Below are 13,190 nucleotides of genomic sequence, written 5' to 3' on the forward strand. Positions count from 1 at the left end.
ATGTGTTTCATTCCACACTAATTTGGGGTGTTAGAATCAGGTCAGAAGGTAGCTTGCTGAACACATGGATGATAATCGCTCACATTAACCTAAGTCTTTTCTGCCATACTCTAAGTGCAACAAATTTTTACTTAATTATTGCAGTAACTATTACAGGTGAATATTATTATTTTCATTTTATAACAAGAGAATAGAGATACGTAGGAAGCTTTCCAGGACTCCAGAGCCAAGGTGCACAGTGGAACTCATAACTCAGATGGCAGCCCCAGACCCCAGGACTCAGAGCCCATATCCTTAATGTCTTAAGTGACAATGCATATCTTTTTTTGGCTGAGGCAACTAGCCATCTGACTCCATCTCCATGTCGGACTGGAAGAGGTGTCCTCATTAACAATATCTTGAGTCTTACAGGGCTCCTAGCACCTAGATCTGTTTCCATTTGTCTATCTAGAGCCCGACAAGCACATAGCTCAGCCTTGCATAAGACCATAGTCTGCGATAGTAATGCAGTGTGGCAGTGAAACCCATTAGGGAAAATATCAAGCAATGGGATTGTTGTTAAGTTGAAATGGAGTGTTAGAACACCATGCCAGCCAACTGGCCTCAGATAGGTGAGACACATAGGCAAAAATCCGCAAGAGAATGATGGAGCTATTTGAAAGGTTCTCCTTCCTGCCCTGAGAACAACCCTTAGCCTGTTCTCAGAGATCCTTTCAGGCTAGCAGGATTTACCTTCAGCTTTGAGTAAAAAAGCTTAAGTAGAGTGCTTCTAAAACCGATTTCACCTTGAGAACACCAGTCAAGTAAATATATGCTTTCCCAGTGGCTAATCCTCTTTCTACAAGATCCACTGCTGCAAAATAGTCATGTCTCTCTCTACAGTTGCTACTTCCTGCTGGCACAGGGTATCCTGGTGGATGTAGCCTTCTTATGACAATGTGGCTTCATTAGTGAAAGTATGGCCCTCTTGGCAGTTAGCCTTGCCTTATTCTGTTAAGATAGCTGAGTTGTCAGTTGGAACCAAAGAGTTCTTAGGGTCCAATGACTCCATCATTGGAATCCAATCACTCTATTATATATAAGTGGCTGCTGCAGGCATTGTGCATCTGGTTTTTGACAGATGTTTTGAAAGTCTTTGTCTTTTGTAGGTGAAGCTGGAGGAGGGTGGTCCAGGTGATATTTTTAGTATTATGCAGCTTTGTATCTTGTTAAGGAAATCCCTTCAAATGGTGCTCATTGGTCATCCAGTGACACTTATGATTTATGATAGAGGGCTCAGTTAGTGAATTTGTGCCTTGGGCTCAATTAACTCAGATGAGGGCATTGCATGGGTGTTGATTCAACTGGGAATGGGAAAAAAAAATAAGTTAATTCAATTGCTGTCAAGTTGGGTCAAAGAATCAAAATCCAGATTGGGGTAAAATTTGATTTTCAAAATTTTTATCTCTACTTTTGGAGTAGGTTGATAATGAACTTGAGGCCTATAAATTGTAAGAAACTGCTCTATTATTAAGCTACACTCCCAGCCCATGAGAACCAATTCAATAGAACTAAGTGGCTAACTATACAAATACAAATGATGAATTATACAGGTAGAAAATGAGAGAGATATAAGGTAGCAAAGAGAAAAAAAGCTTATTATTATATTTTAAATGCTAAGAGTTAATTAAAAAGCCAAGTGTATGGATTAAGTGAGAAAATCAACTCAGGCTAAGTTAACATTGGTTATAGCAAAAGATGATAGATGCTTAAACAAAGGATGCCAGTCGCTCATTCTGTTTTCCATGACTAATGCAGGCGTGTAGTCTTACGCTCTTTTCTGGGCTGTATGCTATTATCCAGGACTCTCTAGAGCAGTGGCTCTCAACCTCCCTAATGCTGTGACTCTTTCTTACAGTGACCCCCAACCACAAATTTGTTTTCATTGCTATTTCATTAGTGTAATTTTGCCTCTGTTATGAATCATAATGAAAATAAACATTTCCCGGTGGTCTTAGGTGACCCCTGTGAAAGGGTTGTCAACCCCCAATGGGGTTGTGACCCACAACATGATGGGATGTCCAGAAAGAATCTGGAAACTGAGTCACTGCATCAGGAGACTATCAACCAGGCAAACGTTATCAAATATTTTAATTTGTCTTGAGCAAAATGGATTGAGCTTAAACACTACAGTACTAGAAGCCAGGGAAACACTTTCCAACAACAGGGATGGTTAGAAATAAAAGGGCTGGTCTGGAAGACTGTTGAGTGATGACCATACATTTTAGGATTTTGAAAATGCTCCATAATTCAGAACCAGCGGATAACCGCGATCCTTGTCTGCTAACTTAATTGCGTACACTGTATTTATTTTGGGTCATAAGTCACTATCTAACTAGAACGCCTTAAAACAACAGCCCCATGGCTTCCCATCTGACATCACTGGACCATATAGACCAGCATGATCTTATGATGTAGAGACCAAAACCTAGTCTATAAGTTAAAATAAATAGTCAAATGTTGGCGCATGCCAAGAATTTCACTACCATTCACTTTAAACTAATGAGTTGATTGTGTAGAGATAAGTTTAACTTGGTAGATACTTTCTTATCTATACTTCATATTTAATAACTTAAAAATCTTTTAAAAATGGAAATTAAGGTTTAAGAGCATCGTAGAAAGCAACTAAAAATTTACTGTTTGGTCATTGGGGAGGGTATTTGTGATAAAGAAATATGTTGGGGGGAGGCTGGAGATACGGCTCAGGAGTTAAGAGCAGTGGTTGCTCTTCCAGAGGTCCTGAGTTCAATTCCCAGCAACCACATGGTGCCTCACAACCAATTGTAATGGGATCCAATGCCCTCTTCTAGCATTCAGGGAATTGCTAGAGCACTCATACATAAGATTAAATATATATATATATATCTCAACTAACCCGACCACCCAGAGCTCCCAGGGAGTAAGCCATCAACCAAGGAGGGATCCATGACTTTAGCTGCATATGTAGCAGAGGATGGCCTTGTCTAGCACCAATGGGAAGGGAGGCCCTTGGTCCTGTGGAGGCTTGATGACCCAGCACAGGGAGATGCTAGTGGGTAGACAGGCGGGGGAGCACCCTTATAGAGACAGGGAGAGTAGGGATGGGATGGGGGTTTGCAGAGGGGAACCACAAAGAGGACAACATTTGAAATGTAAGTAAATAACCAATAAAAAAAGAGCTAAGACAGCTTGTCTCCATATATATTTGTATTGGTTTTTTCCAGGATAGCAGAGCTTCATGATGGAGAAGGTCCTAAATCCACCACCAAACCCTTGGATCTTTAAGTCACTCAGTAACTATTTATTTAGAAACCTCTATTGCAGATTAGAGAAGGCATAAGGCATGTGAACAAAAGGAGCCGGACATGGTGGCTCAGGCCTGATGGTTCAGCACTTGGAGATGGAGATAAGAGGACAGAGAGATGTGGGTCATCCATGGATACACGGAGAATTTGAGGCTATCCTGGGCTACATGAAATATTGTCTCAAAAAAATCAAAGGGGGAAGAAGGAAAGGGTGATAAAAGGTTTCTGACCTTGGGCAATTACGGCGTGATGAGTGGCTGATCACACTCCATCAGTGTTTGAGTGACAGAGAAGGGATGCTGGGTCCAGTTACCAGCAGAGCAGGAAGCGGCACAGGTTAAAGAGAGTGAGGAAGACTGAGCTGGAAGATCGGATCCTCATCTAACTCCCTATTAGAACCCCTTGGAAGATTTCAAAACTCTCCTGACCTCGCCGTCTAGAGAGCCCACGGAGCTAACAGTGTACTGACCTAATGAATGTGTTTTGTGTTAGAATAGCTTGTTTTTTTTTTTTATAATGTTTATTTCTATTTACCCCTGCTTCCAGATTTTCCTGGCTAGCTTTGATGGTTTCATTTCAGCTTTAGAATCTCTCAGTCTTTACATATGAATCTGCTAAGTTTTGATTGGCTTATGTTAAATATATATTTCAATCTGAAAACTTATCTTCACAGTATTAAGTTATAATCTCCATTATACAGGCCACACTGTGCCGTAGCTTGTAACCAGAGTTTCCTGTCACAAATACTAGGCAAGAACTTTACCACTGATGACACAGGCTCAGCCCTGTGCTGGCCTTGCACGTCTGTCCCACCCCCAGACTGGAACTTACAAGTTATCCTAAGCGTTTTATGGCAACTATATTGAACTGATTCTTAATTTCAATTTCTAGTTTTTGTTTCTCAAGTATAGACTATTGTGCTCATCGGGTTGAAACCGTGCTAAATGTTCTAATTTAATTTTAATTGTTTAGTTGCCCAGTCTTTTGGATTTTCAAATGTATCATCTGTGAATAGTCCATTTATCTTCTTCCTCTCTAATCTTGACGCCTTTAAATTTCTTTAGTCTATCTAATTACACTAAATACGATATTCTGTACAAGTATGAATAGAGGTGATTACAGTCCACATCTTCTTTTATATTCAGTCTCTCAGGGAAAGTTTCTCTTCTCCCCTCCCTCCCTCCTCCCCTCCTTCCCTCCTCCCCTCTTCCCCTCCCTCCTCCTCCTGCTTCTACTCCCACACATCTCCTAACCTCTTTCAAACAGTCTTCCCCTTCAGTCCTGGCTGGCTACCAGGAACTTGTGATATAGACCAGGCTGACCTTAACCTTATGGGAATTCTAGCAGTGTGGCCCATGTTTCGAATCCCAGAACTTGGGAGGCAGAGGCAGGCAGATTTCTGAGTACAAGGCCAACCTGATGTACAAAGTGAGTTCCAGGACAGCCAGGGCTACACAGAAAATTCCTGTCTTGAAAAACTGAAACCAAAATAGCAAACAACAACGATTAAAAATACCCAAAACCAAAACAACAACAACAACAACAAAACCCCAAACCAACCAAACAAACAACCAAAAAGACCCTCAAATGTGTGACAATACTGCTGCGTCTGCCTCCTGCTAGGATCATACGTGGGGTCCATCAGACCAGATGACTGAAGGAAAGTGTAGGTAGTGATGGGAGCGGTAATGTTTGTTTTCTATTTGGCTATTTGGTGATATAGTGGAGTCTGCAGTATTGTGCGTGCGCGCGCAAACACACACACACACACACACATGTACACACGTATTCATATTTATCCATTTTCAGGTTTTTTGCATATACCTCTTAAATAAATGGCTTGTGCTCAAATTTTTACTTTAAGTTATATATGCTGTAGGCCATCCACTAAAATGTTTACATAGAAGGAGCAGGATATGGGAGCTAGCTTTAAATTTGGCAAGGATAACAGTAGGCAATGTTACAGAGCAGCCGAGGTTGCTTCAGTGACGCATGGTGTCAGGCTACACTTTGAGACCGGTATTAATAGAAAGAGGGCATTTGTCACCCACACAGATGGAGATTTGGTCCTACAGTCAGAAATCTGGCTACAAGCTGTTCATGGTGTATCAGTTAGTTATTATACCTGTTTTAGTTATCATGAATTGAAAATGACAGCGAAATAACCTTAAGCTGTTCTTTCTTGTTCTGAGACAGGCTCTCACTTTGGAACCCTTGCTCACAGTGTGGCTGGCCTTGCACTGGTAGCAATCCTCCAGCCTCTGCCTCCTGAGTATTGGGATTAGAGTTGCGTACTACCACTCTGGCTAGGCTAGTTTAAGTTTGACTAGGTCTAAGGCCTACCCATTATGTTGTCCAGATTCTGAAGGGTTGGGATAAGCATTGGGAAGTGAAATGAGTTTACTTTCTACTCTGAGAGAAACGAAGTGGCATTTTAAAACAGAGGAATGCAATGGCCAGGTGTTATGGAAGCTCCACCTGAACAAGCGTGGGAAGGGCAGGGAGATCCTTTAGCCAGCGATTGCAATGATCCAAGGGTTATGAGATGACTTGCAGCCTGGGCAGGAGCTATAGCAGTGACTGGTGTGTGTGTGTGCGTGTGTGTGTGTGTGTGTGTGTGTGTGTGTGTGTGTGTGTGTGTGTGTGTGTGTGTGTGTGTGTGTGTGTGTGTGTGTGTGTGTGTGTGTGTGTGTGTGTGTGTGCATGTAAGGGTGAGTTTGTCAGGGCAAAGGGAATAATAAATTGTCATGACTGAGTAGACGTGGGAACTGAAGAGGAGAAATGCGAGTTTCTTATTGAACAACGGTGTAAATATTTTTACTGTGGTTGCTGTCCTTGTAATAGGGGTCCCTCTGGTGGCAAAGGTAAGGGTTCCTCTCACACAGGTCGCCTGCTATTCTGGGATATACGTGTACAACCATAGTTAAAATAGAGTAAAATCGGGATGCCCATCTCCTCTGGTGTTTCAAAAAAAGACACATCTAAGAATAGCTGAGAGCTAATTGTTGCTAATGGACCAGGAAGTGGTGTCTGACCACAATGTTGACCTGTTGGAATGAGGGAGGTCCTGGTCAACTTCCTTCTCCAAGAAATCTCCATGTAGCTGGAGAAGAGTAGCTGGAGTCTGTTGAACCAAATCCAACAAGGGATGTCTCCTGGGAGGTATCGATGTTGTTCCTTAAGAGCACAGCAGAGCCGTGAGTGGAGACTTGGAAGCTGGAGTCATCTGAGTTTGAATGATGCTTGGCCACAGCTCTGCTAGCATCACCTTAGCATCTTCCTATGGGTACTTTACGTTATAGCACCTGTGTGGTTATGGGGACTTGAGTGACAGCGTGAGTCACTGCTCAAGTCTTCCCCCTCATTAACAGCTAGAGTCGGAACTAATGATTCCCTCGGGAGCTCAGGAGAGGGCCCTTTGGGCTGATTCATAAATATTCTTAAATTCCAAATTTAAAATATGGTAACCAACAGGGGTCACTCTGATGGTCAGTGATCTGGTAGACCACCCCCATTAGCCCAAGGCCAAGGCGTGTAACTGAACATCGACGGCGGTCTTCCAGAGAGCTCTCTGTTTGAACATTTTTCTTCTAGGTGTTGAGCAGACCTCAAAAAATTTCCAAAAAACAGGTGTGTTACATAGGCCTGAGTCATCGACCGAGATGAGATATTTCAGAAACTTTCCATTTTAAGCATGTTCCTGATTGAGTAGAAATGCCTCGCTTGTTATATAAATACAGAGTGTAAGCCCTTGCTGAGCATTGCCTCCGAGCTGAAAAGCTAGCCAGAGCACACTCGCAGCCAGGGATGATCTTTTACCAATCTCTTCAGATTCCGGAAAGGTCCTCAGTGCTAACGCTCATATGCGTTACCTTCTGAAATCTCTGCAGCTAGGGTTTTCTTCCCTAGTAGCTCTCCGTGCACACACATTAGTTGGTCTTATCCATCTGTAAGCTTTCGCAAGCTCCCTAATGAAAACAACTGCATTTCGGAGGCTTAATTGCTTATTATTGAGTGGTCTATCTCTCATTCTATAAATGTACAATGATGAGAAATGTTCTGTTCGTTAGAAGCAGCCAGCATGTGAGGCAGACAGGGTGTTTTATTGATGTATACAGAAAATATCATCTTAAAGGTCAGAAAATAACTATTGGAGAATAAAAGCCTACCCTACTCCGCTCCGCGTAGACAACATTGTATTGAGAGTTTGACAAGGCTAATCAATTACACACTTCATAAAACAAAAAAAAAAACAAAAAACAAAAACAAGCATGAAATAGATTCTCCCATGCGGCAGTTCCCTTCCCTTGTATGCGCGAGACTATCTGCTCATTAGCTCTTGAGATTTTAAATTGCTTTGTAGGCTGGAACGGCCGATATTTTGTGCTTCTTCTGGTGTTCTAACAAAAATCGGCTGGATTCCCAGGGTGGTGTTGATGTGTGGAATGCACGGTACAACTGAATCTGCTGTGGATGCGGCTGGTTTGTGGTGCCCACCTGGAGAGGCTGAAACCAGCGCTTTCATTGATGCATAATGGCCTTTGCCTACCCCTGGATTCACCACCCCAGCCTCTTCCCTTCTGCTTTCTGTATTAGGGTCCGAAAATCCCCGGACAACGGACAACGATACCCTAGATTCACATAGCACGCAAAAGCAAATAGTGTTTATTTAGCTGAATTTGCTGCATGCAGAGAGCTCCCCATTCAGAAATGGAGACCCCGTGGACTTGCAGGTCCGGCTTTTATTGTCAGTTAGGGAATCCCAGGAAGGGGTGTGCCCTTTACCTTGATTGGTTAGCTCTATCTCTAGGGGTCTGACTGATTCTACAATTGGTTAGGCTCTGGAGACTTGCCAGGGGGTCGCTGACTCTTTCTAGCTACCTAGTCTTGCTTCAGGCCAGATGACAAGGGTCCCTGGATTGTCTGCCCGAGGCCTGTGGTTGGCTGACCACAGGTTCCTGGATCTGAGTCCTCACTTCTGAGAAACAGAAATTTAGGCCTTGTCTCTCAAACTGCCGGTTTGCAGCCTGTCATGGAGTCAGCTGGGGCTCTGGCTAACTCAGTCCTCTCATCTGTAATTTGGGGGTCACATTGGCTGGTGTCTATCACAGGAGAGCCACGCTTCTGGGTCAAGCCAAAGGTCCATTTTTTCTGATAGCCTGGATAAGTCTGGATTGTGCCAGAACACAGAACAGTATGCACAAGGCAACAGCACCCTTCCTGCCTCTTTTGTGGGACCAAAGGGCTGCAAGGATGAAAATTCTTAAAAATAATATAATTGCTTAATTCACTCAATAAACCAGAGTCTAATTTGTATTTGTTTTAAAATTATTTTCTATCATTAAGTATATTTGTTTTGAAACTATTTTTACCATCAAGTGTTCATTTATAATTTAATTTATTTTAGGTTTCCCAAATAAACTTCCCTTTGATATATTAGGGAATATTTTTGACTAAATTACACATGGGTCACTTTTGTCCAAGTGTTACAATTATATCTACATGAATATATATGCATATATGTGTGTATGTATGTGCGTATGTATGTAAGTATTAATGCAATTGTTTTAACCAGATGGCTGCCAAGCAAGAATCTGGAGTATTCACTAAATGAATAGATGTACATACACGTACATAGATATATTACTCTACATGTGTTGTGAGTTAGGGTTTTAAAGAATTACGCATAAGCATGTTTGCTTATTTAACGTGGGCCACCTTTTCCCCCAAGTTGGTTGAGCCAAGTCTAGACCTATTCCCTGTGGTTCTAGTATCTGGAGTCATTTTCCTGGGAAGAGGTACCCATGACAAACGGAGATAAAAGCATGTTCTCTCTGCTGCATCTGCTACAGTGGCCTCCTGTCACACGTATGAGCTGAGTGTGTGTACGTATGTCCAGGTGACGCTCTGCATCTAACCAGCATGGCTTTCACAGTCGGTCTGACGTCCCAACAGTTTGACAATGACCACAGGGCCAACGCTTACCTCCCGGTACCCCCAGAGCTGGTTCCCTTTCATGCCGTGACAGTCATAGAGGGTTACAGGGCTGCTGTGGGAGATGGCATCCAGACAGAATTTCCGGGTGTGCAGAGGCTCGCCGGGTCGAATATCTTCTCTCCACCCGAAAGTAAAGAGCTAGCAAAAACAACAGCAGCTGCAGTGAGTTCAATTGGGGGGGGAAGGTTCCTGAGCACTGGGAGAGAGGTCTTAATGATGTAGGGCTCTCATTTTTGTGATTTCAAGGATGAAGTAGATCTCAGCATAATGGATGCCTTGAAAGGGCAGGCTTCAAAGTGCTGTGACTACACCTGAGCCCAGATTGGCAAAAAAAAAAAAAAAAAAAAAAAAAAAGCAAAGGAGAGGTTTTCTGTTAGGATCCAGTAGGGCAGGAAAGATGGAAGGGTGGAAGGGAGGGAGAAAGATACTTGGAGGAAGAGGAGAGGGAAGGATGAGAGATGAGGGGTGAGCGGGAGGAGGGAAGGGCAAGAAGACAAGCCTTTAATAGAACTCTTAGCATTTGTCATGTAGATAAAATGTTCCTGGATCAAGGACTGCGGCAGCATTAGCCTAATGAGCAGATTAACTGGCAGAGGACAAGGCTTAAGGTTGAGCTGGATTGATGCTCGCACCTTGAAAAATCCAATTTAAAGCAAAGCTGAGCTCAATGAAGTAAAGAATAGGCAAATTAATTTCCCAGGGTAGGTAAGAGCGATTCTGTGGGGGCGATATCGATGGGATGGATAGGTTAGACTGTAACTCGCAGTAAGTACAGTTCACACTTACAGATCCCTGACCTTCGACCTCACCCAGTAGTCCATGGAATGATAGACTCTACGATTCCATTGAATACTTCAGTGTGCCGTCCACTGTTTCCTATTCCCACCGGCAGGGAGCATCTTACCCTGATGGATTACAAATGCTGCTTAGGACATCCTAAATCAACCTCTCGATGTGTTAAACGAACTAACAGCATTCCTGTTAAGAAAGAACATTTTCTTTTTTTTTTTTTTTTTTTTAATTTTTTTATTATTATTTTCTTTATTTACATTTCAAATGCTATCCCGAAAGTTCCCTATTCCCCCCCCCCCACCGCCCCTGCTCCCCTACCCACCCACTCCCACTACTTGGCCCAGGCCTTCCCTGGTGCTGGGTCATATAAAGTTTGCAAGACCAAGGGGCCTCTCTTCCCAGTGATGGTCGATTAGGCCATCTTCTGCTACATATGCAGCTAGAGACACAAGCTCAGGGGGTACTGGTTAGTTCATATTGTTGTTCCACCTACAGGGTAGCAGCCCCCTTCAGCTCCTTGGGTACTTTCTCTAGCTCCTCCATTGGGGACCCTGTGGAAAGAACATTTTCTTGAGTTACTTGAGCCGAGCCTCATTTATAGGGTATGCCAGAAAAAAGACCTTAATTAAAGGAGGAGATGGACTGGGGACGCCTTGGGATTTCTTCCAGTTCTGGTTCAGTAGGTTACGCAATTCTCAGCGGAGGACGCCAGGAGACAAAGATCAGCGTGAAGATGGCTGTCAGGGACAATGCCTTATTGGCAGGAAGCAAGCCCTGTGCAGAGCTGTACTCAGCCAATACACTCATACACTCACGATTGACCCAGTCCTCAGGAGACTTGGGTTTTCAGATCCTACCTAGAGAATCTGGGGCAATTCTAGAGATGGCTAAGAGAGAGCAGTTAGGTGGTGGGAATCTGAAAACAATGGAAGGGGCTAGGTTAAGTATTTGGAATTAGAAAAAAAAGGATGATTTAAATCTGACACATGTAAGAAGACTGTCTGAAAGGTTCATCTGTGGGCGGTGCTCCTGAAAGGCCTGAGGCCGGCTCAGATGGAAGGATGGGGGTTGTCAGGTTATGCTGGCTTATCTATCTGTCTGTCTACCATCCATCCATCTATCTATCTATCTATCTATCTATCTATCTATCTATCTATCTATCTATCTATCTGTCATGTGTATTAGTGTTTTGCCTGCATGTATGTCTGCATGAGGGTGTCAAATCCCCCAGGAATGCTAAGAATTGAACTCTGGCCCTCTGGAAGAGCAGCCAGTGTTCTTTACTACTGAGCCATGAAGGGGTTGTGAACAGGAGTTATGTAATCTCTTTTTCCAGAGGTGTTTTTTTTTTTTTTTTTAAAACATTCTTGTGGACTGAGGGGTTCGTAAGTTCTCTTAGAACCTTCACACAGCAGAAGTATCTATTTGAGCTGTTCCTGACCTAATTGGAATGGGCTATATCCGTGACTTTCAAAAGACGGTGCTCCTTTGTTGTAACCAACTTGGCTGCTTCCCTTTCCTCTGTCTATTCAACATGGGTGTTGCCCAGGATTCTTTCTCTGTCCTGGTTGGCCTTAAGTTCTCCCAGGCCCGTTTTCACCAATGTGCTCAAAACCCAGCGACCATGTTGTATCTAGCTCCTGGCAGGATCTCCCGACTGTCTCCTAGGTGACTCCAATTCAATGTATCAGATTACACTCATCGGCTCTTCATTTCTTGGATAGCCTGTTCTCCTTTAACTTGTTTTAGTTGGTGGTAATGCCATTGATCTCATCTGCCATGGAGTCTTTGAACTTTTGCCCCCTTGACTTTCCTCATCTAATTACCTGTCAAGTCTTGCCACTGTCCTGCGTCTTTGGCGGTGCCGAGGACTGAGCTCTGTACCTCGCACACACGGCTGGCGGCTGTACCACGTCTTACACTTTGGTTTCTTCTGCGTTTCTGGAATTACTTTCATCCTCCCGATCTGCACCTCGTTGTCAGCATCTCTTGTCTAGACTATGGAGTAACCTGCTTCCTTTCCCTCGTTCTGGCCCCTGAACGCGCGTGCGCGCAAGCCTGCTCGTGATGTTTCAGCGGTCAGTTCAACCATACCTTGAGGTATTGTTCTTCAGGCCTTGACCACTTCTGTTTCAAAGACAAGATACCTTGCTGCCTGGAACTTGCGATGTAGACTGTGCTGGCAGCCAGTGAGCTCCAGGGAACCTTTTCTGTTGCTCACTTCCTCAGTGCTGGGGTGAAAAGTGTGTGCGTGCTGGGGCTGGAGAGATGGCGCAGCAGTTCTGCCAGAGTTCCTCTCTGCTCCTCCAGAGGTTCTGAGTTCAATTCCCAGCAACCACATGGTGGCTCACAACCACCTGTAATGGAGTTTGATGCCCTCTTCTAGTATGTCTGAAGACAGCTAAAGTATACTCATATAAATAACATAAATACATCTTTAAAAAAAAGGAACGCATACAAAAACAAGCAAGCAAGCAAGCAAACAAACAAACATACAAATTGTGTGTACCACCAAACCTGGGTTATGAAGTGGATTCTGGGCCTTGAGCGCGGGTCTTTGTTCTTGCAAGGAAAGCTCTGTCCTTGAGCTGTGTCCCCAGCCCCTGTCAGCCTTCCTGTTTCTGTTGCCCACACTCCTAGCCAACAGAGAAGTCTGTCTGCGGTGCCTGTCTAATTAGGTCGTCTGTCCGGCTGCAATCCTACAGCGGTTTTACTCCACAGTGCAGGCGCTCGCCCACGCAGCCGTCATGTCTGAACCGCTGCTGCGTCCTCCTCCTCTCTCAATCCGTCATGACTCTCCACTGTGGTTCCACCCCCTCACTGGACGTGAGATACTGGATGGCAGAGCATGTCCTTTTAAAACTCACTTCCCAGCACCCACAAACCTTGATGGTAAGTATAGATGCTCGATAAAATTTATGTTCAATATGTGTAACGCATTCAACAGAAACTTGAAATGACTGTCAAGATAAGTGAATTAGTTTTAGTCTTCTTCTTCTTCTTCTTCTTCTTCTTCTTCTTCTTCTTCTTCTTCTTCTTCTTCTTCTTCTTCTTCTTCTTCTTCTTCTTCTTCTTCTT

General features: G+C 43.7%; 1 protein-coding gene across 1 annotated transcript in view; it reads right to left on the reverse strand.

Moving 5' to 3' along the window:
• Positions 1 to 13,190, reverse strand: part of Galntl6 (polypeptide N-acetylgalactosaminyltransferase like 6) — a 1,056,791-nt gene that overhangs the window by 8,473 nt on the left and 1,035,128 nt on the right. Inside the window, exon 20 of the mRNA XM_021218705.2 lies at positions 9,309 to 9,458. Within this exon, the coding sequence (XP_021074364.1) occupies positions 9,309 to 9,458 (150 nt within the window). The remainder of the gene's footprint in view (positions 1 to 9,308; positions 9,459 to 13,190) is intronic.

This window comes from Mus pahari, chromosome 19 (genome assembly GCF_900095145.1).
Source record: "Mus pahari chromosome 19, PAHARI_EIJ_v1.1, whole genome shotgun sequence".
NCBI lineage: Eukaryota > Metazoa > Chordata > Mammalia > Rodentia > Muridae > Mus > Mus pahari.